This window comes from Patiria miniata, unplaced genomic scaffold (genome assembly GCF_015706575.1).
Source record: "Patiria miniata isolate m_02_andy unplaced genomic scaffold, ASM1570657v1 HiC_scaffold_13, whole genome shotgun sequence".
NCBI lineage: Eukaryota > Metazoa > Echinodermata > Asteroidea > Valvatida > Asterinidae > Patiria > Patiria miniata.
In genome coordinates this window covers 7,016,608-7,043,081 of record NW_024037051.1, presented here as the reverse complement: position 1 = coordinate 7,043,081, position 26,474 = coordinate 7,016,608, and the positions used below count along the sequence as shown (strand labels likewise).

The window sequence follows — 26,474 nt, the reverse complement described above, 5'->3', positions numbered from 1 at the left end:
GTAATTTCTATTACTAACTGTTTCAAGGTTTCACATAACATGCTCACAATAATATGCACCACTGAAATGCTCCATGCAAAAAGGTTTCTACACTGTGATGGCATCATTAATTGACTCAGTCCTCCAAAATCACGGTACAATCCTCGTCATTCAACACTGATGGTGCATTAAGCATAGTGGTTGGACCCTACCTTCCCTAACCCTACAAAATCCTCCACATGCTAAGTATTAAAAACCAATGGCACATCCTTTCTGCACCCTGTGAGATAATACTTGCTGGTCTGTACCGTCCCTCATCCAACAAAATCCTTCAAATATCCTGACAAGTCAGGTGGATTTTGAGGCATCTGGGAGGGTTAGAGTTTAAAGAAGAGTGCTCCCGCAACGACAGGAAATTTGAAACTAGATAACTCTAGATAGATAACTCTATGGGCTCCGTGCGACAAAGAGGGCGCGTTTTTACCACTTTTGAGAGCCCCTTCGATGGGACACCGCGTGTGCGTACTATACTGGTTTGCGCGCGAAGTATGCACGACTTATTTATCCTGATTGTGCACAAAGCTAAACCGTAGCGTCTTCGCGCATGAGCTTAAGGGATTGTCAGGGGCGCGAATACGTTCAAATTTAACTTCAATGGTCTCGCAGTCTAATCCCAGCCCCACCAACTTTGGATCATTCGAAATATGAAGTGGATGGACTGGGAACCAGTCTAGGTCTCCCCCAACTCTTCTTTTCTGGCAGTTGAAGGGGTACTTGTGCACACAGCCCATACCAACTAAGGTTGACTTTTCTTCCCCACAAATACATATTCATGTGTAATAATTACAAAGCATAAAAAAACATACATGCTTTAATCCAAACGCCGGCTTGTTAATTTTGTTTCCAAATTACCGGACTAACCGATATGTATACAGTTCATGCAAAAAGTATGTAATATAAAAAAAACAATTAATTTTAAGCAAGTTAGGATAAGAAGATGCCAAAAATATTGAAACACAGTCTCCAACCAAATTCTTTAGTTTTCCAGTTTCATGCATACATGTACATTACGCATTCCAAATTCGTTTTTATTTACACACTGAGTGAGGTGCATAGCTGTCTTGCATGTACCTACATATAGCTACCAGTAAGTTAATATTAGTATAACTACATGTACTGAGCTGTGAAGTATGCACAGGGAGGAAGTGGTGGAACTTAAATCCAGATTTTTTCTAATTCGGTTTGAATCCCACTTTTCGGTTTCGCTTTTGCAAACCGGATTTTCAAAATCAACCTTAAACAAACTAAGCCATACATTTTTTCTGTGACAAGGCTGAAGACAACAACTGGAACATCCCCCAATTTTCTCCATGGTCTCTGTTTGTACTGCATTCACTTGCTAGTGGACTTCTTGGTGTATGAATAGGTTGCCCATTAGACTATATCAGAGAGTTCCATAGAGCTATATTAATTTACTAGAGCACTAACTCCTCATTCTTGCACGCGGAGACGCTTTGAAGCCGTCCTGGGCGCAGACATTTTGAATTCATGTGAGTGTTTGTAGAAAACAATGAAATTAGATGGATTGAATTTTGAAAGTGTACTCTACATATGCAACGCGCAAGTAGAACATACGCAAACAACTGCGTGTCATGACAGTTAAAAAAAACGTCACGGCAAAAAGCATCTGCAGCGAATACGCGCACGCGTTGCGCTGTTTGCATAGAGCAAAATGACACGGTCATTTGCTGATTGTGCGTTTCGGTTTTGGGCGTATATGCTTCGATGACGCACCGGTATGGAATACAAACGCAGATATGCAAATAGCCATACAAAGTTTTGAGTTTTCCATAGGTTTGTGTACAAACATGGATGCGCCTATCAGGCATTACTTTGTACATCGAGTTAGCGCTCTAGTAATTTAATATAGCTCTATGGAGAGTTCCCATCCATTTGTTTGTCAACATCACAGCTGTGGAGTGTTTTTGTAAAGGCCCAGTGGTCACTGAATCCTGCAAATTATACCCAGTCATTGGGAGGGCATTGCATGCAGCACCACACTCGTCACTTTTTGATGGCATGACTGTGAGCTGAATGGGAGCTTCCGGTAAAATCGGATAATCAATTTTTTGGGTTTGAACAAAAATGAGGATTTTGAAATCTCTGATTTCTCCCACCACTAGGGAGGAAACAATCATGAAGAAGATAGGTGAGGGGAGCAGAAGGGGTAGAGGGTGCAACAAGGAGGGGGGGGGAGAGGGGACTGAGGTGTTAGAGATGGCATGGAGTGGGGGAGCGACAGGATGAAAATGCCCGCTTACCCTTCGGCAAAGAAATAGATTGTCAAACCCAAACCCAAGAATCTAGAAAGTGAGAACAGGGGAATGGCAAGGAGAATTGTCGTTAGTTATTATGGCTCTGTTCAACTTCCCAGACCCAATTTCTTGGCTCTGCTCTCCATCAAATTACTGCTGATGATCACCATTTAGAAGCTCAGACTGATGCACTTGATGAATCCAGACACGCGATTACTGTACAAACACGTGGCCCCCTTCAATGGAGGAACCACTGTGCACGCTATTGCACAACGCAGCACACCCTGTGATGGAGTATCTGAACAATAGCTAGCACAATGCTTTCGCCAATGAAGGAGGCCATCGTGATGTTGTTTAACTGACAGCGTCCCAGATTGGTCTAAAGAATCCTCAAGTTTTAGGATACATACACATGCAAACATCAAAATCAATTGGCACAGAATGTTTTCTTGAAGTTGGCTAGGTTATTCGCTTTGGGCAGACCACAGCTATGAAATAGACCATTTGGACCCATCCATTGCGGACATCAGCAATAAGAGAGTTTGGTATTCCAAAATAGTCTGGTGCACAGCAAGATTCGACGATTTTTATAGGGGATAATCGTGGCAGATAAATGCACACAAGGCTATGGGCTCCGTGCGCCAACAAAAGAGGGTGCCCTTTTACCTAGCAACGACGTCCCATGGGCGGGACATTTAGCTGGTTGACGCGCACCGTTCCTTGTGTGTGAGGCACGTACACCAGGGTACACGCAGTGGCAAGGCCGCGCGTTGCGGCAAAATTGCAGTCAGGCAAGATGGCGTCGGTCGGTCACCCCCAACTGTACTTTCTTTGCCGGTGAGGGGGTACTTGTGAACGGAGCGAATAGGGGATGTGGTAACCAAACCTGCATTCTGTGCAATTTTTCTTGCAATTGAAAAGAGATTTTCAAGTTTTGACAAACAAGACACCTAAAACCACTTCGCTGTCCAAAGGTTGTTTGCAAAATGTTTTACTTCAGAACACGATGATCTCTTCAATTTTGCTGGTACCCCGCTATGCTTTTGCACGCATACGATAAAAGTTTCATCCAAAACAAAAATCGGCAAATTTTGTTGTGCACGTTCGCAGTTGGAATACCGAACTGGCTTATTGACATGTACTCCTCTCCAACGTGTCATCTTCGCGTGCACGCATGTCAGGCTTTTGTGCGCGCATATCGGACATCAATCAAGGCCGTGATTGGTCAAAACACCGTGTGGGCGGGGCTTAATGGATTGGTCTATTGGGATTAACAATGGAATAGAGAGCTGAGTAATGTGGACAAATGTGACTACTGAAAGAGACTCAACAATGTACATTTAGGGCCCATCTTGATTCATATCCGGGACGAGTTCCGGACAAGTTGCAGACATTGCATCGGGTATAAGTTGCAGGATTCTGAACAACTTCCCTGCAATCTTTCCGCAATGAAGTTATCAGTATTGGTGAGTCAAGCAGTTGCTCATGAAAATTTTCCCAGAACATGTCCGGGACAAATGCAGAGCTTCTTCCAGACAAAGTGAATGATTCTACCTACAACTTGTCCTGAACTCGTCCAGGATATGAATCTGGCCCTTACCAAAAGACAAAACAGTACACAGACAGACACACAGCTGGATTCTCAGACAAACAGACAAACTCAATTTCCTCCCCCAAAATTCAAATGGCAGAAAACGCTGAAAACTTATCAAAACTGCAACTTTTACACATAATGTGGTTGCTTATCATGTCAGATCTTAGAAAGTTTTAACTAAATTCGGTATATACAATTTGCGCAAGGTACATGTAATTCTAATTTTTCCCCAAATATTTCACAGGCCCTCTTTGCAATGGCAGCCAACAACTCTGAACTCTGTTCATTATTATTATTTTTTTTTGGGTACAAATGCATGCACCACAATGACATCCCAACGTGTGATTTTTTTTGCCAGTTAGTTTATCAAATACTTAAATTTCAACATTACTCGATGGATTTTGGGCGGCCACATTTTGACAAAAAAAGAATATATTACCCCCTCATATAAAACATAAATGTTTTTGGATTAATGGTGACTAAGGGGCCATTCAGAATTTTCAATGTTTTAAAATTTCGACTATGTTTCCAAATTGTGGGTGGGAGGGTAAAGCTAAATAATTGAAAATCGAAATTACTTAATTGAAAATCGAAATTACAAAAAAAAAAAATGGATTTTTTTCCGCAAAGGACACGCAACCCGCACAGGCCCGCCAGTGGGATGTAGTGATGTACATGCAAGTGCATGTACATATACATGTACATGTACATGTACATGTTTTGTTTTTTAATACTGCGTAACAAATCAGTTTTTTATAAATCGAAATTAGGGGTGGGTGAGTGGGTCAAAATAATTTGGAAAAAAATCGAAATTTTAAAACATTGAAAATTCTGAATGGCCCCTAAGGCTGTGAAAACGGGTCTCGGGACACCACTTTTATTCCCCCCACAGTTTATTCTTTTGATAGCCGAGTTTATGATTTACATCCGACTAAAATGCTTCGGCTATAAAAGTGTTGCTTATTGTTGATAAGGCTTTTCCATGCACTTGACTCGGCTCAGATGCATAAATCAAAATACCTCCTTCTCCTACTCTCAATCAATAAGAACAACTGAATACTACAGTACTTTACATAGTTTTCCACACTTTTCTCAACCCATAGGTAGATGCTGGAAAAACCAAGAAAACCAATCATGTTCTTGTAGTCTGGTTCCCGGACCCCACTTAAGGTGAAACGAAGCAATTTATAGACTTTGGGGAATTGTAAGGTCAGAGAATCAGTTTAGCAGGCTTGTTATCCTTTACAGGAGTGTAATCAATTGCAAAGGAAATGTGGAATAACAAAATATGAAAAATTAGGGGCAGTTTTTGGGGAGGAAAAAAAAGTTTTCTCCAACGCTGGTCAGCCGACCAGCGTTTTCTTGAAAATGTCAGCACACCAGGAGCCACAATTTTACAGGATGCTTTAGACTGTCATTCCCTAACAATCCAGTAAGGTATTTCGTGATAATTTAATCATTTCGCTTTTTGATGTTTGCAAACGTTGTATCTTCCCTTTAAGGAATCCATCATTTCTGGAATTTCTGTTTTTGCCTGGAATTTTGTTCTTTGATGCGGCAAGGCCATCTTGTTTTCTTGTTCAATGACACTTGTCCACTGGAACATTTCAAGTGGGGTAGGAAGGCAAACGCCATGGCAACAAATAGGGATCATGGCCTATGTGAGCTTTGGGTTTTTTAAGGCCAAGGCTTATCAAGACAATAACAAGCAATAAAAATATTTAAAAAAAAACCGGCTTCCTCACCCGTTTTCTGACTTGTGACTGGGGAGTTTGTCAACTCTAAAATGAATTCCTTTTTTTTACACAACAAGGGGTATTTTCAGACGGAGGGCAGATCTAGAGCTATTTCTTTTCCAATTAACGAACTGAACAGGGGATTTGTGGAGCTAGTGATAAAAATGTAAAATCTGCTTACATTCATACAATGATGGTCAACTCAGGAGCTGGAGTTATGGTGGAGCTAAAAGGTCACCAAATAGGTTACGTGATATTTGGTCAGACAAATAAGCAACGACCAGATGCCTCAGCGAGGATCTCTAGGTCTGTTGCGTCCAAATGACAAATAATAATAATAATTTGGGAGGCTAATCATCCTTACTCGCAGCTGGTATGCTGAATTGAAGGATGCGGCTACAACGTGGTCGGACCGCTGGCACATAAAGGCGCCTATGACTGCCGGCCACATCGACCCATATATGACCACGGAGCACAGCCTGAGATCGAAAGTGTTTGATTTTTCCGGAGGGAGGAAAACCGGGGGCCCCGGAAAAACACCCTCGTGGCACAGGAGAGAACCAACGCACAACACTACTCACATGTGATCCGCGGCCAGGATTCGAACCGTGGTCACCTTGGTGAGAGGCGAGCACTTTACGCACAAGCCACCCATGCCAAATAAGGGTGGAGCTCGGTCGTATAAAAAGAAGCCCCGCTGAGCCGAAAGCGGATCTAGCCCCGTTAAAATGTTTGGGGCTAATATTGGGGCTGGTTAGCTCCAGAGCTAGCTCCAGAGGTGAATTCAGTTGTGTTTCTGGTTCTGCTTCTGCTGGTATACTGTACACAATGCCCTGTTGGACTATCTCGGTACAAGGGCAAAACCTAATTTGATTTATATCACCCCGACGCAAAAATTCCATCTTATAATAGTTTATGCAGTACCCGCTGCTATGTAAATCAGATTCGAACCGGCCAACCGATCCCGTTAGCTCAGTGGTCGAGTGGTAAGACATCTGCACTAGAAAGCAGGAAGTCCCATCTGCGTGATTTTTCCTAACTTTCACTCGGGAGGTAACACATCGAGTATAGTGTTCAAACCTCGGTGAAGGGCTAAACCTAATTTGATTTATCTCGGTACAGTGGTCAAATGTGACCACTGGTCAAATGCGGCATGTGAGCATGTGTTCCAACGACAACTATTTTGGGTGGAGGTACCTAACTAAGGAGCTATCTCCGAAGAAAGCCCCCTGTCTGAACGACCCCATAGGCACTGAAGCTTGTAAGGTTTGTGAGTTAAAAGCTAGTGCTGTGCATTTTTCAATAATTTAGTATTTGGTTATTGGAACTCAGATTTGATCAAATATTTGAATATTGGACCATTTAACATTGAGGTAAGATCTTTTCATGAACATCACGTATGCATTAATGAATATATTTTTTTCCAACATAGCTAACTTGTCGATACTTGACAGAGTTTAAAATGCCAGTTACGTGCACGATTTGAGAGCTTCCATGTGGAATATTAGCTTCAATTTCTTCTTTAAAATCGGTCGGGGATCAGCCGCTCCGTTACCTATTCTTGATGTTATTTTAATATGTTTAGGTTTCAGCATGTTTAGCGCATTTCAAAATCGATTATTCGATCAGTCCAAGTTGGAATAATCAAATACTACATTATTCGACAAATACACAGCCCTAGCTTAAGCCAAGGATGCAGTGAAGACCAAGGGGGAACTGGATAGATTGATATATTGACCTTTGACACACTCACCTTGGATTCTGTGATCACGTTGCCCCCGCCCCTTGCAAATGCATCTAAGGTGTCCGGTAAGTAAGAAATTATGCCCTGAATAACCTGAAACAGCAAAAAAAGTCAGAAAAAAGACTTATCAATCACCTACAGTCAAGGCAAAGCTGTATCAAGTTCAACAGTCACAGCCAGTCAATCCTGCTTTATGATGGCAGAGAACTCGCAACTGTTAAAAGGAATCTACATGTAGGTATTTGGTTGCACCCCTTAATGCGGTCATCGTCCAAGAGTGTTTATGAATTCATAGCAAACCACCTACCCAACGAATAAAATATTGTTTACAAGTCATTATTAATGAATCAAATTAGGTTTTGCCCTTCACCGACGTTTAAACACTGTATACTCAGTGTGTTACCTCCCGAGTGAAAGTTTAAAAAATGATTTGATTTATATCATCCTGACGCAAAAAAATTCCATCTTATAAATAGTTTATGCGGTACCCGCTGCTATGTACATCAGATTCGAACCAGCCAACCGATCCCGCAAGCTCGGTGGGCGAGTGGTAAGACATCTGCACTAGAAAGCAGGAGGTCGTGGGTTCGAGTCCCACCCGAGTGGGATTTTTCCAACTTTCACTCGGAAGGTAACACACTGAGTATACAGTGTTTAAACGTCGGTGAAGGGCAAAACCTAAGTTGATTTATATCACCCCGATGCAAAAAAAAAAGTCCATCATTCAGGGGTGTGAGTGGAGTCAAACAAAAATAGCTGAAAATAGCTGAACCTGTAAATAACCGAACCTGCGAGCGCGAAGCGCGAAGCCCTTACGGCGTGGGGTCCGGGGCCCGCCCAAGGGCCCGAAAAAAAATTGAAATGTAGATGCTCTGTGGTGCATTTTAAAAGCCTCCTGGCATGCCTGGGCCAACTATTGGTCGAAAATGTTTTGCAATTTATGCATGTTTTTAAGTTAACTTTTCCTTCATATTGGCTTGAAACTGCCTACCTAAAGTTGTATACGAAATCTGGGAAATTCGACCACGTTTTCCATATTTTAACTCCTTACTGCATGTACTGCACATCGTCATCGCGTGTTCTGGCTTCTGATCGAGTCGCCTAATTTCTGCCCATTAACCATGTGTTCCATCCAAATCCATTTCCACGGATTCGTAACCTGAGGATCGGTCTTGTCAATGTCCGTATCAAACTCCGAACCTCTTTGGATAATAACACATTTGTGTTGCACTGACATCTTGCGGAATTAATAATGTCAAAATACGTTCGAAACATTTGAAACGATACACTAACGTACGTATCAGCATGCAGCGAAATACGCAGCAGGATGCGTGCATGCAATGAAATGCACACATGAACTTTGCCCCGCATGATGCCCTCTACCGGCGCGGCACGGCGACAATTTACTAGTCTTATTTCAAGGCTTTATATTTGCAACAAGACGATGTTTACAGCGAGTTATTGTGGAGATCATCGCGTGTCACTACATGCATAGACACAGGAACGGCCACAATGAGTCCCAACGCGCTTCATGGCCCATGTGTGAATATTCATATTTATCTGCAGCCAATCACAGCGCAATGACTGTTCGTTCCCTGGATGCTGTTTACACGTTGTGTACACACGCGGCTTCGAGCTGAAAAATGCATGCACATGGCATCGTATAGTACACACGTACGTACATGTACGTATGTACAATGTACATGTACATGTACATGTACATTGAATACTCGCTTGCACGCACCCCATCCCAGAGCTACGTGTATGTTGTAGAGAGCAGATCGCGTGCGTTCGGCGGCGGCGGAAAATAAAATAAACGGAAATAAAATCAATGCTTACGCGCGGGGAAAAAGCGGGGGGAAATCTGGACCATCGGAAGAAAATAAGCGGAAAACAAAATGTGGCACGCTGAACAAAAAAGCGGAAATCCGCTAAAATACACGAATGGCAAATTACAAATGACAGGAAAAACGATCAATCTTTGGACCCTAAATTTAAACAATAACCCCCATCCCATTCCCAATGAGAGTTTCCCCCCCCCCCCCCCCCACAGAAGTGTGGGACGAGTCTACGAGTGATACTTACCCAAATAGCTACTACATATGCATATTTATTCAGCCGACAGGCTCAAACGCTAAAAGATTTAATCAACCACCGAGCGCCCTCTCGGGGCCTACCCATCATGCTACGTCATGAATCCGCCATTATACTTCCTCTTTTTTCTCGCGCACTAAAGGTGAAAAACCATCGTAACGCGAGCCGAGAGTGGGGAGGAGGGCGGGAAGCTATTTGGGTAAGTATCACTCGTAGACTCGTCCCACACTTCTGTGGGGGGGGGAGTCTACTTCATTCACTTACCCAAATAGCTACTACATATGCATAGAGTGGCACCGACAATCGGTGGCTGGGTAGGCGAGACGCCCTGAAATCAAATGGTTAAACAACAGTATATATATATATATACATAATGATTTAGACCATTTAGATTGAATATACATGTAAATGTATTACCTGCTTAGTTAGTCTCCTGGTCAGGCCGGGAAGAACTACTGCGCAGGGTAGGGTTCGTAGACGCGGACTGGTGTTGTGTCAGTACCGTCTTCCCTGTGTTCCCTCCAGTCTGGAGTACATCACGTAGGTAGCAGGATGTGAATGTCGTGGCAGACTTCCAGCATGCTGCTTGAGAAATCTCTGAAATAGGGACTCCCCTAAAAAATGCCCAGGACGCCGCTACGGCGCGTACGTCATGGGCTCGGACAAGGCCTTGGACAGAAGCATCCTTTTTGGATGGCCAGTCCGCATTAGCAAATTTGATAGCAGCTACTACCCAACGCGCAATGGTGTCCCTTGAGGCGGGGCCATGTGGCTTTATGGTTGTAATAAAGAGCTGCATGCATTTATCCCTGAGTGACTTAGTGCGATCTGTCTTTGGTCTGTAATGTGCCAGAAGATGCATTTGCAAAGGACGCATCCTCAGTCTGCACCATGGAACCAGGTCCACTAAGCTGGCCATGAACCCTAGAAGTTTCAGCCAAGCTCGGGCTGGAGCGACTTGAACAGATAGGAAAAGTTTGACGCACTTCAGCAGGCTGGTAACACGTTCCCCTGTGGGGACGGCTATGCCCCTGCGTAAATCGATCTCTGCTCCCAGGAAAGTGATTTCCTGGGACGGGATTAGGTGGGACTTCTTTTCGTTGATGATAAAGCCTAGCCTCGTCGTCAACGTATAAGTATCCCTCAAATTCTGAGCAGTCTGGCCTTCTGATTTTCCCACTATCAGCCAGTCGTCGAGATACATAAAAATCATTATGTTTTCTCGTCGGAGACGTGATGCCACTGCCCGCACAACCCTGGTGAACACTCTTGGCGAGGTTGATAGCCCGAAGGGAAGGGCAGTGAACTCGTAAGTGCGCCCCTGATACCGAAAACGAAGGAATCGGGAGTGCTCTTGGAAGATGGGGACGTGTAGGTATGCGTCTTTTAGGTCTAATGACGCTCCCCACGCTGGTGACTCTAGAACTACATGGAGAGCTAATCGTTTGTCTGTGTTTGCCAGAACCGGTGTTTCGCGAACACATATTTCCGACGGAGGGGTGCTTGTAAATTCTAGTTGATAGCCGTGGCTGACTATAGAAAGCACCCATGCGTCGGAGGTGATCTCTCTCCAGGGCCCTACGAAATTTCTGAGACGACCCCCAACGGGCCCCAGTGTCGGGGTTGGCTCGGTAGGGGCGTCACCGACGCCACCCAGAGCGGGGGGCCGATTGCCCACCGCCACGTCCCTGGCCGCTAAATTGGCGTGCAGGGGCAGAGTAGGGGCGTGGAGCTGAAACCATTGCACCAGCTGATGCCTTGGCCGTCTGTCGGCGAAAAGGCTTGAATGGTTTCTTAAGGGCAGGGCGAAACGAGGGAGCATCCTTCGTTGCCTTCTTCCCAGAGAACTTGGGCTTGTTAGTGGCTGAAGGCTTCTTCAAGCTCAGTTTGTCTGCTGTCTCAATTCGTTTGGCTTCAACTTCCAGAATTTCCTGGAATTTGCCTCCGAAAAGGTCTTTGCCCATAAGAGGAAGGTCTTCTAACTTCTTCTTAGCGCCCTCGTGTGGTATGTAAAGTGCATCCATCACGTTAGTCCTACGTGACTTGGCAGACAGGATAGAGATTCTCGTAAATTGGTCTAGAGAGAAACGGAGTATTTCGTCCAGACACCGGAAGGCCGCTGCTAACATATCGGCTGGAATGTGTGAATCTTCCTCACATGCGCAGACGATATATTCAGATAACAGAAGTAAAAAGGCGCTTGTTTGTGAGCCAAATCTAGCCGCCTCATCGACCTTCTTCATTGTATCCTCCATCTTTGCTCTAGTCTTATCGACAAATATTGACTTGGTCGGGGCTTTGCCGCTATCTCCAGTCAATTTGTCCTTGGCCGTATCCGGAATAGAAGGAACCGTAAAGAAATCGTTTCAGTCCTTTTCTGGAAATTGGAAATAGGCTGCCGACCTTTTGTTGAAAGCCGTCCATTTCTTTTAATCAGCGATGCGTTGTATGCGATCGGCGCATAAACGATCCACCGGCATAGTTGGGAAAGCTGGATCCCGAGGTTCCTCCACACCAGTCCGGCGTTTGAAAGAACGACAGGTGGTCTCTGGTTTACTGCTCTCTGGAAGTTGCAGTACACGAACCATATCTCTTTGAACCAGCCTCAGCTGGGTCTCAAATGGCGAAAAATTGCCAGGGTCAGTGGCCTCATCATCCCCAGAGCGCTCATCTTGTGAGTGAGTGGAAGGGGGGTGAGTATCATCGACATCTATGTCAGGAGCATCTTGAACAGAAGTGCCCAAATTCATAGATGGGTGTAAGGAAATTCCCGCCTGTGATCTCGGGGGCGCCCAATCGCGGCCCGGAGTAGGTGGATTATCTGAGCAGACACTGATGGCAACCCCAGAATCTGGGGGCCCAGTGTGTTCCCCTCTCATCCCGCCCGAAATCGGCAGGATTGCGCCCGGATCCGGCCGGATCGCGCCCGGATTCGGCCGGATTGGACCCGGATCCGGCCGGATCACACCCGGATCCGGCCGGATCACACCCGGATCCGGCAGGATTAGACCCGGATTTGGGTCCGGAAATGTGGCCGCCGGGAGTGACCTCTGAGTCACCATTGGGGCCGATCTCCATTGTTGTTGTTTAGTGAGGGCTGCTAGCGAAACGTTGATGTCCTGGAAAGCTTTTAGAAAGATTTCTGTGGATACACCTTTGTTTTCCTTTTTCCGATGCGTCGACTTACGGGGGGAATCCCCTGAAGAAGACGGCGCGGCCTTGTGTTTCCTTTTCTTGCTTGGGTGACTTGATTCACTGGATGAAAACTCCGATAATACCCTGGGAATTCCGGAGCATTGATCGAAGAATGATGTTGACTGCGAGTCCGTGGCCCGAATTGGGGGAGGAGGCAAGTCAGTCACCGCGAGTCCTGCCCATTCCGCACAGGTGGAAGCAGGATGCTCGGAGCGCGATGAACGCGCAGACGGGGCCGGTGAGGATTGAATCCTTTTACCGCTCCGTGACTGGTCGTCCCCGAGAGTTGCTGGAGCCAGCAGACCGGGGGGACGAGGCGAAGAAATTCCCGCGAAACCACGGGAAATCGACGCCGGGTTGCTAGGTGACGCCGATGGTCCGGAGACCGGAGGCGTAATCGAGCGACTATTGGTCCCTTTTTGGGTCTTACCCTTGGGACCGCCGGTGGCCTTTGATGTGGCCTTTTTAACCGCGGAACCCTTACGGCTGGTCGCCTGGGGGGCCGTGGTTACACGGGGAGTTTAATCCCCGGTATCCTCACGGTGTTCCATACCGTAGGACGTATGTTTGATGCCGGTCAAAACGCGTAAACACGGGATGACCGTTACAAACTATGGCGATGTCCCTGCGTGGGGACTCACTGCTATCTCATCTTTTCGTACTATTGTACTACTGAGATATATGCAGTTGAGAACAGCCGAGGGGAAGGGAACGACCGCTGGTAGTTGTACCCCACGGAATTTCTCTTTACACGCCCGGCGAGGCGGCCGAGGGAAGTGAACGGCCAGCGGCCGATATACCCACGAATATCTCGCCGCTATCTCGTTTGTCACCGCACTACCGAGATAGCTTAGGACGGACGAGGGGCAGGGAACGACCTCTGTCGATATACCCGACGAAACATCCTCTTCTAGCTTACTAGCTCCCCGAGCTAGCTGAAACAGTCAGGGGGGAAGGGAACGACCTCTGTCGATATACCCCCACTGTACTCGTCTCGCTAGGCCCTAGCTCACCGCGAGCTTAGGGGAAACGAACGGAGAACAGGGAACGGCCGAAACCGCTATATTCTTCGAAACGTTTCGCTAGTCCCCTGAACGGCCGAAAGTCTGACTTCCGGAACAGGGGCCCCACGTGTGGGGCGACTAGCAGACCTTGTGGAGAATAACCGCACTTCTCTCCGGGGATATACGACGCACTGTCTCCCCTAAAGGTCTTTACTGATTTCTATGGAGTCATAAAATAAATGCATTGCTTTTTTTTTTTTTTTTAACAAAGAAATATTATTATAAGATAACTGTACGACAGAAATAATAATAATAACTCAGGAAAGCCGACTCGGCTAAAATGGGATTGCACTCGATCCCAAAGGGAGAACCCACGATGCCTACCCGGCACTGGGCTAGCCCCGCGGTGCCGACCTGGCCCGCCGCACGCGGTGTCAGACAAAGGCTGAAAAGCCTGCTACGCCACGTGAAAGAAAAACGAAAGCAAAATGACTCCAAAATCACTCCAAATGAGAACTACTTAACTCAAAACAAACTCTACAGATTCTACACAACTCACTTGGTTGATAAAATCTATAAAACAGAAACCCTTAAAGCGAAAATCGTACAAAAACTCGTCAAAAGGCGAGAGCAAAAATATTTGCTTCTGCACGATGCTGTCGCTAAGAAAAAAGAGGAAGTATAATGGCGAATTCATGACGTAGCATGATGGGTAGGCCCCGAGAGGGCGCTCGGTGGTTGATTAAATCTTTTAGCGTTTGAGCCTGTCGGCTGAATAAATATGCATATGTAGTAGCTATTTGGGTAAGTGAATGAAGTAGACTTAGGATTTACAACGGTAAACGTTATAAGTGACTGTTATTAAAAATCAAAAAAAGAAAACACGGTTCTTCTAAGAACCACTTCACTTTTCAGAGAGAGTCACTTCATACTGTCCATCCGAGGGAAAACAAAAATTCTTTATTTATGTCAGGGTACATGCAATTCAAGAAACTATAAGGTACAATCCGAAAAATGTCTAGATTCATTGTACATGCATGTAAAGTGTCACACACGCCAGTAATGGGAAAAAGCACATTATAATTTCAAGACCTTCATACCTCTAGCGAATCGTCCTTAAGTAGACTGATGAGTTCGCCTTGTATGGTAAGTACATTGGAGCCAAGCATCTTTGCTACCTGTATCAGCGGACAAGGTTACATGCATTATAATTTATGATTAGTCAATGCCACATGAGTGCCTTGTGCAAATTAATCCACAATTTAGTACAACACAGTGGTCCAATGGTTACAGTGTTTGACCAATGTTTGAACCATAGAGCTGTATTAAATTACTAGAGCGCTAACTCTTCATTCTTGCGCGCGGAGACGTTTTGAAGCCGCTCTGGGCGCAGACATTTTGAATTTATGTGCGTGTTTGTAGAACACAATCAAAATAGATGGATTGAATTTTAAAAGTGTACTCTAAATGCAACGCGCAAGTACTTATGCAAACAACTTAAGCGCGTCATAACGGTTTAAAAAACGTCACGGCGAAAAGCATCTGCAGCGGAGGGACGCACACACGTTGCGCTGTTTGCGTAGAGCAAAATGAAACACTCATTTGCTGATCTGTGTTTCGGTTTTGGGCGTATCGGCTTCGATGACGCACCGGTATGGAATACAAACGCAGATATGCAAATAGCCGTACAAAAGCCGTACAAAATTTAGAGTTTTCCATAGGTTTGTGCACAAACATGGATGGGCCCGTCAGGCATTACTTTGTACATCGAGTTAGCGCTCTAGTAATTTAATATAGCTCTATGGTTTGAACCCTGGAGGAGAACATGGTGTTTGTGTCCTTGGGCTAGACACTTTACTACAATTGCCTCTCTCCACCCAGGAGGAAAACAAATGGGTACCTGTGAGGGTAGATACCAGATTGTACTGAACTCAGTTGCAGAAAAAAAAGTGGTCCCATGGTCTGTTGAACCGGAGTAATAATTGTGAAGCGTTTTGAGACCTCCCTTTGGCAGAGAGCATTAAACAAGCCTTACACATGATCACTATTGCTATATTTATTCCAGTCTTTAGGTGTTCATGTTGCTGTTCGACTGTTCACTTGAGGGGGAAAAGGGAGGTTACTACATACCTCATGGAAGCCACTGGCCATGGTGACCCGCACGCACTTGTTGGGGTCGTCGCATAAACTAGCGAAGGTGCCATGCAGCTCCGTCTTGAAGTTACGAGGCCCGGCAAACAGGACCATGCACTGCCAAATGGAGAACGAGAAAAATGCATACATCTTGTCATGGACTTAAGAATATGTACTTGAAATTATCAGGTACATACAATACTTGCAATTATAAGGTTGGGGTGGCTAACTCCCCTCCCCCCCCCCCCTCCCATCCCCCTTCCTTCCAACTGACAACAGACAATTATTGACATAATGGGGGGGGGGGGATCTTATATTTCCGTAAGTTCCCTGAATAATATCATCACTCAAATATCGCAAATCTTGATTAATTGCTAAAGGCCTTTGTTCCTTTTATGCATTGACTGCAACACCCCATCCAAACCCACACAATCTCCTGCACTAAGCAAGAAATTGTGGGCTTTTGACCCATCTGAGCAGGCTCGTTAATTCCTTTTGTTTCCTTTTTCTCCTACAAGCTCGTAAAATGTACTCAACAACGGTACAGGGCAAAACAGATATTAAATAAACACTTTATGCACATTTAGTTTTCAAACACACTTATTTTTCAGAACTTGCTGCGCTTACCGGGAAATTGAAAGCACAGTGTCGTCGGCATTCCATATGCCTGTCTTCTTCCCTGTACAGATTTAAGATTGGTGGGCTCTGCAAATCAAACAACAAAACAACAAGAATATTTGCTCAGAAACATGTTCAGACAGCCACTCAATTCAAAACTCTGTGGTCACCATCGTGAGGGTTAAAATATTTTTTTGCCAATGGGCAATTCCACACGAAAGTTGAATCGATGAAAAGTGGCAAAATTTATGAAATTTTCAGAACTACAAGCATCGCAACCTCAAATGTGGTATCAAATGAAAGGGGACAATAAGACCTTTCATTTGAGTGCTGTGCCAGTGAGATACAATGTGGTTAAATTTGGGGGGGGGGGGATTTTTTGGGGGGGGGAATTGGTTTGGGGGCTAAAATTATACATTTTAGGCAGTCATTTTGGCAGTGAATTAGTAGTATTATTTGTGTTTTCCAGGTACAAAGGTTTGTTCATTGTATTTTACTGGCAAATACCTTTTTATTCCTGTTTTTATCTAGTATGTTCGCTTGAGTGTTGTAAATCACTTTTTAAATTTTAGATTGTAGGCCCCCATGCAGCTTTTTAAATTGTTTTTGTATTGTCTTAAGGTTCTATTAGAATTAGTTTTTTAACTTAATAATACAGTTTGTATGTTTATTCTTTGTTTAAGCGCCTTGAGGCGGATTTTTCTGAGATTGTCTGCACTTTATAATTTCTCTATTATTATTATTATTTATCTTGTTTTCACATGCAAGGTGCTAAGTGTTATTGTGAGTTTCTGTTTTTAAGGCAGAGAGAAAGGTTCATTTTTATAAAAAATATCCCACAGAACTTTGAATACCATGATTCAGTATGTTTTTATCACGTGTTTGAAGTTGATTTCAGACACGTAATGTCTGTAACGTTTAATGTAACATCTGTAGCAACAAAAAAATGATGTTTCCATAACTTTATATGAAAACATAACAAAGCAATCGTTAGAACTGTTATCCTAAATTACGTCACTTTGGAAAAGCTTTGTGGTTACATGTATGTGTACTTGAATGTTGTAATTTGTTTTGCCTTTTCAGAATTTTTTGGCATTTTAGAATTGTCTTTCACTCTTTGTATTAAGCCTAAGTTCTCTAACCTTCCCAAATCCTCCAATCTTTGCAAAACGGAGGATTTTGCAGGATTGAGGTTATACAGCAAAAAAAGTGTGGCTGAATTTGCAGGATGCACTGTGTCAAGGTCTTAGGCCGGACCATGTGTTGTTTACATACTCAGTCACGCATAAATTTAGGCCTAGATTGTACTTGAAACCCTCCGTTCTGCTACAGGATGTCACTGGCTCTACCTCAACATACTGACAGTGATTGCTGGAGAATTTTGCAGGATTGAGGCAATGGTCACCCCTCCAAGGACCACATTCAAGAAATCACAGATGATTTTGCCGGATTGAGGCTGTTTGCATTTTTTACATGGAGGCAGTTGGAGGTTTTTGGAGGATTGAGGTTGCATCCTAACAAATACGCCTAGGGAGTTAGGGGTAAGGATCTGCTAGAATTTGTTTTAAAACTTAAATAGTACATTTTGTATGTTTATTCTTTGTTATAGCGCCTTGAAGTGGATTTGTTTTCTGCGATTGTCTGCGTTTTACACATTTCTCATATTGTTATTATTTTTTTACAAAAAGAAATGTTAGCAACTGAGAAAAAAAGGAAGCCTTGTTCAATTTCAGCTTAATGTAGGTATTTTTGTTGGTTGAATAGTAATTGTAAACTCACATTACTGGTGGCAATTATTTTTACACATTGTCCTGTCACAACCACTGAAATTAAACTTTGTGCCCATTTCAAGAAAACAATATGTGACATAAACTTTTTGACATAATCTGGGGCACCAACTTTTTATTCACCTTATTATTAAGTTGAAAAATCCCCCCCTTTTGTGAAGGATGCAAACCTTCTCATAAACTCAAGCTACCACATTGACTTAAAACGGTAAAAACTTGACACATACTCGATATCTATCTGTTGCCGATAACGTTATTGAAACTTCACAACAACGTCTACAGCAAAGCAAACAGCCAAACAAAGAACGGGCCCCATTGACTGAAAACAAAGTTCAACATTTTGACGCGATGTGTTAATGGGGCCCGGCCGGATCCGACCATACAAAAAGGGTCTGTGGGTTAGTTGTTATATCTTCAATATGTCAGTCACTTTATTGTGACATTGGTGACAGGTTTACGCGCAGATGTACACAACAAGTCCAAAAGTCAAAACACATAAACAGCAAACATAAAATGCACAGGGTGTTAAAATATACCAAACAGCATACAGGCACACAGTTCAGAAAGGCTTGTGCAAAAAATGGTCCACGATAAAAAAGTTAATAAAGTTGATAAGGGAATAAATATGTGCTTGGGAGGTGTTAAACACTATGTTTAAGACTGTAAATTTTACAGTCCAAAAGTCATAACAAGTCAAAATTAAAATATTTTCAATGATTTTGTTCAACAAATTTGCTTTCTGTTTTTCGAAACAGCCCTCTAGCTATATCATGGAGTGTCCAACTCGCGAGTTAGACGTAAACAACTCCTTTTATGGAGATTGGCGTGCGCGTCATGCGTACTGTGCGATGAAGCACAGATGTAACTGGCGTAAGTGCGTTGTGAATTTAGGACTATGAAATACTGACTCAGTGGTAGTATTGCGCATGCCCAGGTGAGGATTGTGAACGTTCAACCAATAAAACGGTAAAACGCACTGGATTTCATAGGAGTCCATATTTCATGTGACACTGGAAAAGTGTTTAAGACCAGCCAGCCATGTCTTTATCATCCGTTTAAGACCGGCCACGTGACAGGCGCTCGACCAATGGGAATGGGTAAACTGTCTTAGGTATTTGTGATTAAGGGCTTTATACTTATTCTGAGACTGTGATGTCAGTATGTGAAATCAACACAGTAATGACAGGGTTCCTGTACATGTACACGGAACCGATATTTCTATGCTTTGTGAATTTTTAGTGTTAGTTCGTTAGAGTCCGTTAGAAAGACACACACGATCACCGATTATGTCCTCTAGCTATATAATGGAGTGTCCAACTCGCGCGTTAGACGTTAACAACTCCTTTTATGGAGATTGGCGTGCGCGTAATGAGTACTGCGCGATGAAGCACAGATGCAGCTGGGGTAAGTAAGTTGTGAATTTAGGACAATGAAATACTGACTCAGTGGTAGTATTGCGCATGCCCAGGTGAGGATTGTGAACGTTCAACCAATAAAATGGTAAAACGCACTGGATTTCATAGGACTTAGGAGTCCATATTTCATGTGACACTGGAAAAGTGTTTAAGACCAGCCAGCCATGTCTTTATCATCCGTTTAAGACCGGCCACATGACGGGCGCTCGACCAATGGGAATGGGTAAACTGTCTTAGGTATTTGTGAATAAGGGCTTATTCTGAGACTATAATGTCAGTATGTGAAATTAAACACAGTAATGACAGGGTTCTTGTACGTGTACACGGAACCCATATTTCCATGCTTTGTGAATTTTTAGTGTTAGTTCGTTAGAGTCCGTTAGAAAGACACACATGATCACCTGTTTAGACGCTCTAGATGCATCCTATAATTAATGCAGCATGCAAGAAAGAAGTGGGCTCGCTGTTCAATGCATTACATAATGATTACACTGTACATTATGGTGATGACATCCAAAAACAAGGTTGCTCAAAACTACCGGTATGGTTAACAATATTTTTTGTCTTCCAACAGGGTAATGTTGAACCCAACCTTCCCAAATCCTCCAAAATCCTCTTTGCAAAATGGGGGATTTTGCAGGATTGAGGCCATATGGCAAAAATGTGTGGCTGATTTTGGAGGATGCACTGCATCAAGGTTTATGGTCAGAACTTGAGTTGTTAAATGCTCAGCCGTGCATAAATTTAGGTCTAGATTATTTGAAATCCTTCGCACTGCTCCAGGATGTCACCGGCTCTGCCTCAACATACACGGTGATTGCTGGAGGATTTTGCAGGATTGAGGCAGTTGTCACCCCTCCCAGGACCACATTCAAGAAATAATGGAGGATTTTGCAGGATTGAGGCTGTATGCAATTTGTACATGGGAGGCAGTTGAAGGATTGAGGTTGCATCCTAGCAAAAATGCCTAGGGATTTAGGGTTGATTTATCAGTAAATCCAGCATTAGATTCATCATGAACGTTTATTATAACTAGTGTTGTAGCCAAGACCTATACCAAAATCAATTACATGTATTTACCGAAAGCTTTTTTTTAAAATGTTTCCTGTGCCATTTTGGAGTTTTTGTTCCGAAAAATAGATTGCTTTTCGCTGTTGCTATATTTCTACATGTACATGTAGCAATACAAAAGTTATTCACTTTTGAATGAGACTCGACAAAACAAATCCGTCCACATCGATAACGCATGGACCATGAGCCACATCTGTTTGTGCTCAAATCAAAACCTTTTTTCAGAGAGTTGCAGATGTCCCAAAAAAAGGGGGGGAATTTTTTTTTGGTTGGAATAAAACATTCAGGTTAAAAATTTACTAATTGCAACATATGGGCATATGGGACGCTACATTATCCCGTACATTACTTTATCCAGTGCTGCACTCGCACCCATAGGTTAAAGGGAATGTACATCATTGGCTTTTGCTGTAATTTTCAGAAATGAACTATTTGAGGGGTTAGTATAATAGGCCTAGATCAAATATTGTTTAACTGACATGTTTTGAAGTTTTGTGTTTCGAAAATGCTTGAAAAACCAAGAAAAACAAAAAATGTTTCAGTAGTCTGGTTCCCTGACTCCACTAAAGATAAAATGGATCAATTTATAGTGATCGGAAAATTGTAAGGTAAGGGAACCAGTCTAGCTGGCCTGCACCCGTTCATGAACATGTAACCAATAGCAAACAAAATTTGGACTGAAAATTGTAAATTTGGAGCAGTAGTTGAAAAATAGTTAGGTTTTTCCAACGGTGATCGGCCGACCACCGTTGGAAATGTATACAAAAATACAAGTTTCTTGAAAATGACTTCACACCAGGTGCCATAATTTTACAGGATGCCTTAGACTGTCATTTACCAACATCCTAGTAAGGTATTTCGTAAAAACTTGGTAGTTTTATTTTTCGATGTTTGCAAATGTTGTATTTATATTCCCTTTAACTGATAATGCACATATTGTTTTATCAAATAATGAAACTCTATTTGAAGTACGTAGTCATATTCATTATTAGATCTGTGAAAAAGAAAACTATTGATACAAATTATTTTTTGAAAGGTCTCAGATACTGTCTCCACAACAACAGTGTTTATAACGACATACTGCTGTGCGGCTCATAGCGTGTACACTACGACGATAATACGTTACGACATGCTTCACCCATTTGACACCTCAACAGAACATGAATGTGCCTGCAATGAACAGCTGCAGAACATGAAACATTCACCACACGGGGGTGGGCATCACGTTGGACGGAAATGACTAGTGGCACACGCCACAGGTCACTTACCTGTCGGTCGTTGACCCTCGTTTTGTCTGGCACCAGACCAATCACACACAACTTGCAGTAGAAGTTCAGGAACCAGATCTTCTGGTCTTCCGTTAGATTGACTGAAGAAGAAAAAAAAAGAGGAGTTTCACGAGTAAGACATGAAAATTGTTTATGCTTTTCACTGATTTGCAAGAGATGTAGTACACAAGGTACATGTACAATATAGTAAACATCAGCAAGAAAGCCCCCTTGCTTAAAGGTAGAGTACATCATTTGTAATTTGTAAAAAAGTCTCTGGTTTCTGGTATGGAGCTTGCCCCAAAAGTGGTGCGGCTACGCGGCCTTTTTTTTTTTTTTTACTTTTTTTCTTTCTTCAAATGTCGGCTGATGACTGCAAATGGTGCCTGACCAAATGTAGTGCAAAATATATGGGAGTCCAGAGAGGCCAAATAAAGCTTATACTCGATCGTAACCCCATCTAAAAACACGTTAAAATTGTGCAGCAGCAGGATTCCAGTCAAACCAGTGAGTTTGGCAGTTTTGAGACATCATCTTACATGTACATTGAAAATAAACCTTTTTCCGTTTGCCGACACGCATAGCTACAGCGACGCGCATACCAGAAACCAGAGACTTTTTTTTTGGCCTTATGTTGGTTTGAAGCAACAATGGTGCTCAAAATCTAAAGAAGGGTGCTTAACAACTAACCTGATGACATTTTAGCTCAGTGAATGCTGTACATTTCGAGAAAAACAATATTCTAGGATTTCGATTTCAAATCAAAAGTTGCCGAGTCATGTTTTGAATTGCGCCCGAATTCAGCGTCCGGATTCTCATTCAGGCAAGTGCAGCTATCGTGTCAACGCTTGCGCGCTTCAGATGCTAAATTATGCATAAATATACAAAGTTTAAAATTGAAAATAAATTGGTCCTCACAAAATTCCTTGACTTTTCCCATGACTTTTTGTCATTTTTACAAACAACACAACCAGTTTTTGTCACGACCGTCAAAACATGCCCCTGCGTAAAACATTGTTTGAACTCTCCGTCCAGACATTACACACAAAGAAAACCAAAAAACATGGCGGCATTTATAGCAAAACTTCAAAGGCCGTTCAGGTGGGATTGCAGCTGCTGAAGTATCAGGTTATTAAGTTGAGCTTGACAATGTAATTTCCACTGTAATTAACAATCCAGACATGGCACTGGATGACTGGAAGCACAATGCATGCAATCATGTAAAAGGCTTTTGCAAACATTGTGAACATTAATGCCGCAGTAGTGAAATTCCACACCGAGTTCACCGGTATTTCGGTATTCATAGATCATTAGTTGGTATTGATCGGTATTTTAAAAAAAAACTTCACTATCCGGATATACCGAAATTCCTTCCAAGCCTAACATGTACAACTTGTTTGTTCGCACAAGTTATTATGGTCAAATAGTAGAGCAAGAAATATTTGCTGTCGTTTTCTTCCTTTAATTAAGCCTGTATAATCGTATGGCAAGAAAGAAATGGACACTGGGAACAACAAGTCTAAAATCTCTGACATTTCATCCAAACCAAAGAGGCTCTGGAGATTCATATTGAGAATTAAGGTGACCAAATGTAGAAAGTAGGCAACACCATGAGAACTGCATTACATGATGTGTGCATGATTCAAGTCTTTTTAATAAAAGGCTAAAGGATTGCACAATGGGTGTACATGTCTGATAATGAAGTTTCACTTCCCATTGCGCTGAAAAATAAAGGTTTGCCATGAAAAAAAAAATGTGAAAATCAAAGAATTCACCATTTAAGCTGTATTCACATGCTTATAATAAAAAAAGCCATTTGTTTCCTTGACACCCTGAAGCATTGTACACCTTCTCCTGACACCTACTAACATGAGAAGCCACATGTATGTCTCCACATGAAGAGTTCAGGGTCCAACTCAATTTATCACAAACAATGGATAAATGGGCATCGGAAACCTCTTGACATGATACATAAATTAATTTACATTTGGCTTGTGCTAGTGGTGTGCCGTAAAGCAGACACAGATATGTTGGGTTTTGCAGCATTGAGCTCCACAATAGACAGTTTGCACTGCAGCCATGTTTGAGGTGTGTGTTTTTGTTCAACAGGGACACACATGAGTAGACCTGATCTGATACACCGTGCCCTCTGGAGACATGCACACAATAGGGAACAAAAGATTGTATACATGTACATCTCTGCAGGGCAATTTCTATAGATGAATACGTCTCCACAAGGATTTCATGAAATAGATATATGGATTTTACTCAAAAACTAGGAATTTCCAAGGTGGGTTGATCTGTCTAACGGATGAAAAACTGATGAAAAAGTGGCCACCGTGCGTATCGCTATGTTAGGCCAGGTTTATGTACAGACTAATGATGTGCATTGGGTTGGGTTGACCAGGCCAAACCGACCCAAAACATTAGAGATATAAACCGAATCCGAATCGAAACCGATCTTAACTCCCCCAAACTGACCCGACCCGACCCGACAAAAAATAAGGTAAAACCGACCTGAAACCGACCCGACCCGAAAAAAAAAAAACGATTTATTTCGGTTTATTTCGATTTTTTCTAAAGATGGCTAAACCAACCCGACCCAAAAATGAAAATGCAAAACCGAAACCGACCCTACCCGACTGAAAAGATGGACAAACTGACCCGACCCGACCCGAAGTCGGTTTCGGGTCGGTTTTGGGTCGGGTTTGCACATCATTAGTACAGACACACCACCCTGATCAATGCGTAACCACTTCTACGGTGTATCTGCCTATGGTATCTACCTATCACGGTAGAATCGCATCAACGCAGCTTGTGAAATATTGCCCAATTACATGATATACAAATGGATGCAGAAACCACAATATCTGAGACAAACTTAACGTACAAAATTCTATAGGGTTATCTAAGGGGTGTGGCTAACTCCCAAACGGCGATATGTCAATTGAGACACACCAGCTTGAAAATAAAGGCTGGGTTCCAAAGATGCAACTCCGAGGTCTGGTATGAAATCATTCTAGCTATCCTTCTGCAAATTTTTTACCATGACGATGCATGTACGGTAAATTTAACAAAAAATTGCAAAAATGATCGGGCTGTCCTATTAATCACCTGATAGGCCGTGACAGAGTCGGCCAAACTGTCTGGCTACAGCCGGCAAGGTGGAGTCTTCACATCGCATGGCAGTCTCGCAAAACTTGCACACCAATGGAATAATGGTCTGCGTACACGTTTCTGTGGGGGGAAAAAATGAGAGAATTAAAACCAAATTGCTGACAGTGACTTTGTAATTATGCACGCTAATAATGGACTAACTATCCAGTACAATTGCAATTGATTAAACAATTAATTGTTTAATCAACTAATAGCTCGTACAAACAATGTGCATGTGAAAGACTTTATTATTTTTAAAATGTAATAACTTTTTGTGGTCCAAATATGGCAATAAAAAGATTAAGGGTGGCAATTTGCCACAAAAAAAATCTATGTAGGTTGGGTTACCATTAACCAGGGGTGTGAGTTGAGTCCAAAAAAAATAGCTGAAAATAGCTGAACCTGTAAATAACCGAACCTGCGAGCGCGAAGCGCGAAGCCCTTACGGCGTGGGGTTCGGGGCCCGCCCAAGGGCCCCTAAAAAAATTTGAAATGTAGATGCTCTGTGGTGCATTTTAAAGCCCCCTGGCATGCCTGGGCCAACTATTGGTCGAAAATGTTTTGCAATTTATGCATGTTTTTAAGTTAACTTTTCCTTCATATTGGCTTGAAACTGCCTAAATGGCCAACTTGTATATGAAAACTGGGAAATTCAACCGCCGTTTTCCATATTTTAACTCCTTACTGCAGATGATTGATACACATCGTCATCGCGTCGCGTGTCCCGGCTTCAATCTGATCGAGTCGCCTAATTTCTGCCCATTAAGTTAACCATGTGTTCCATCCAAATCCATTTCCACGGATTCGTAACCTGAGGATCGGTCTTGTCAATGTCCGAATCAAACTCCGAACCTCTTAGGATAATAACACATTTGTGTTGCACTGACATCTTGCGGAATTAATGTCAAAATACGTTCGAAACATTTGAAACGGCACACTAACGTACGTATCAGCATGCAGCGGAATACGCAGCAGGATGCGTGCATGCAATGAAATGCACACATGAACTTTGCCCCGCATGATGCCCTCTACCGGCGCGGCACGTCGGCGACAATTTACTAGTCTTATTTCAAGGCTTTGTATTTGCAACAAGACGATGTTTACAGCGAGTTATTGTGGAGATCATCGCGTGTCACTACATGCATAGACACAGGAACGGCCGCAAAGAGTCCTAACGCGCTTCATGGCGCATGTGTGAATATTCATATTTATCTGCAGCCAATCACAGCGCCATGACTGTTGGTTCCCCGGATGCTGTTTACACGTTGTGTACACACGCGGCTTCGAGCTGAAAATGCATGCACATGGCATCGTATAGTACACACGTACGTACGTACGTAAATGTACATGTACATTGAATACTCG

General features: G+C 43.0%; 1 protein-coding gene across 5 annotated transcripts in view; it reads right to left on the bottom strand.

Moving 5' to 3' along the window:
* Nucleotides 1-26,474, bottom strand: part of LOC119721161 (serine/threonine-protein phosphatase 4 regulatory subunit 4-like) — a 93,688-nt gene that overhangs the window by 21,094 nt on the left and 46,120 nt on the right. For 3 of the 5 annotated variants that reach the window (XM_038191024.1, XM_038191028.1, XM_038191025.1), the window contains exons 9-16: nucleotides 25,068-25,190; nucleotides 21,954-22,054; nucleotides 20,016-20,039; nucleotides 16,422-16,499; nucleotides 15,792-15,911; nucleotides 14,762-14,839; nucleotides 7,378-7,461; nucleotides 2,301-2,342 (exon numbers count right to left, since the gene is read on the bottom strand). In XM_038191024.1, coding sequence (XP_038046952.1) covers nucleotides 2,301-2,342; nucleotides 7,378-7,461; nucleotides 14,762-14,839; nucleotides 15,792-15,911; nucleotides 16,422-16,499; nucleotides 20,016-20,039; nucleotides 21,954-22,054; nucleotides 25,068-25,190 — 650 coding nt within the window. The remainder of the gene's footprint in view (nucleotides 1-2,300; nucleotides 2,343-7,377; nucleotides 7,462-14,761; nucleotides 14,840-15,791; nucleotides 15,912-16,421; nucleotides 16,500-20,015; nucleotides 20,040-21,953; nucleotides 22,055-25,067; nucleotides 25,191-26,474) is intronic. The other 2 variants (XM_038191026.1, XM_038191027.1) reach the window with 2 other exon arrangements.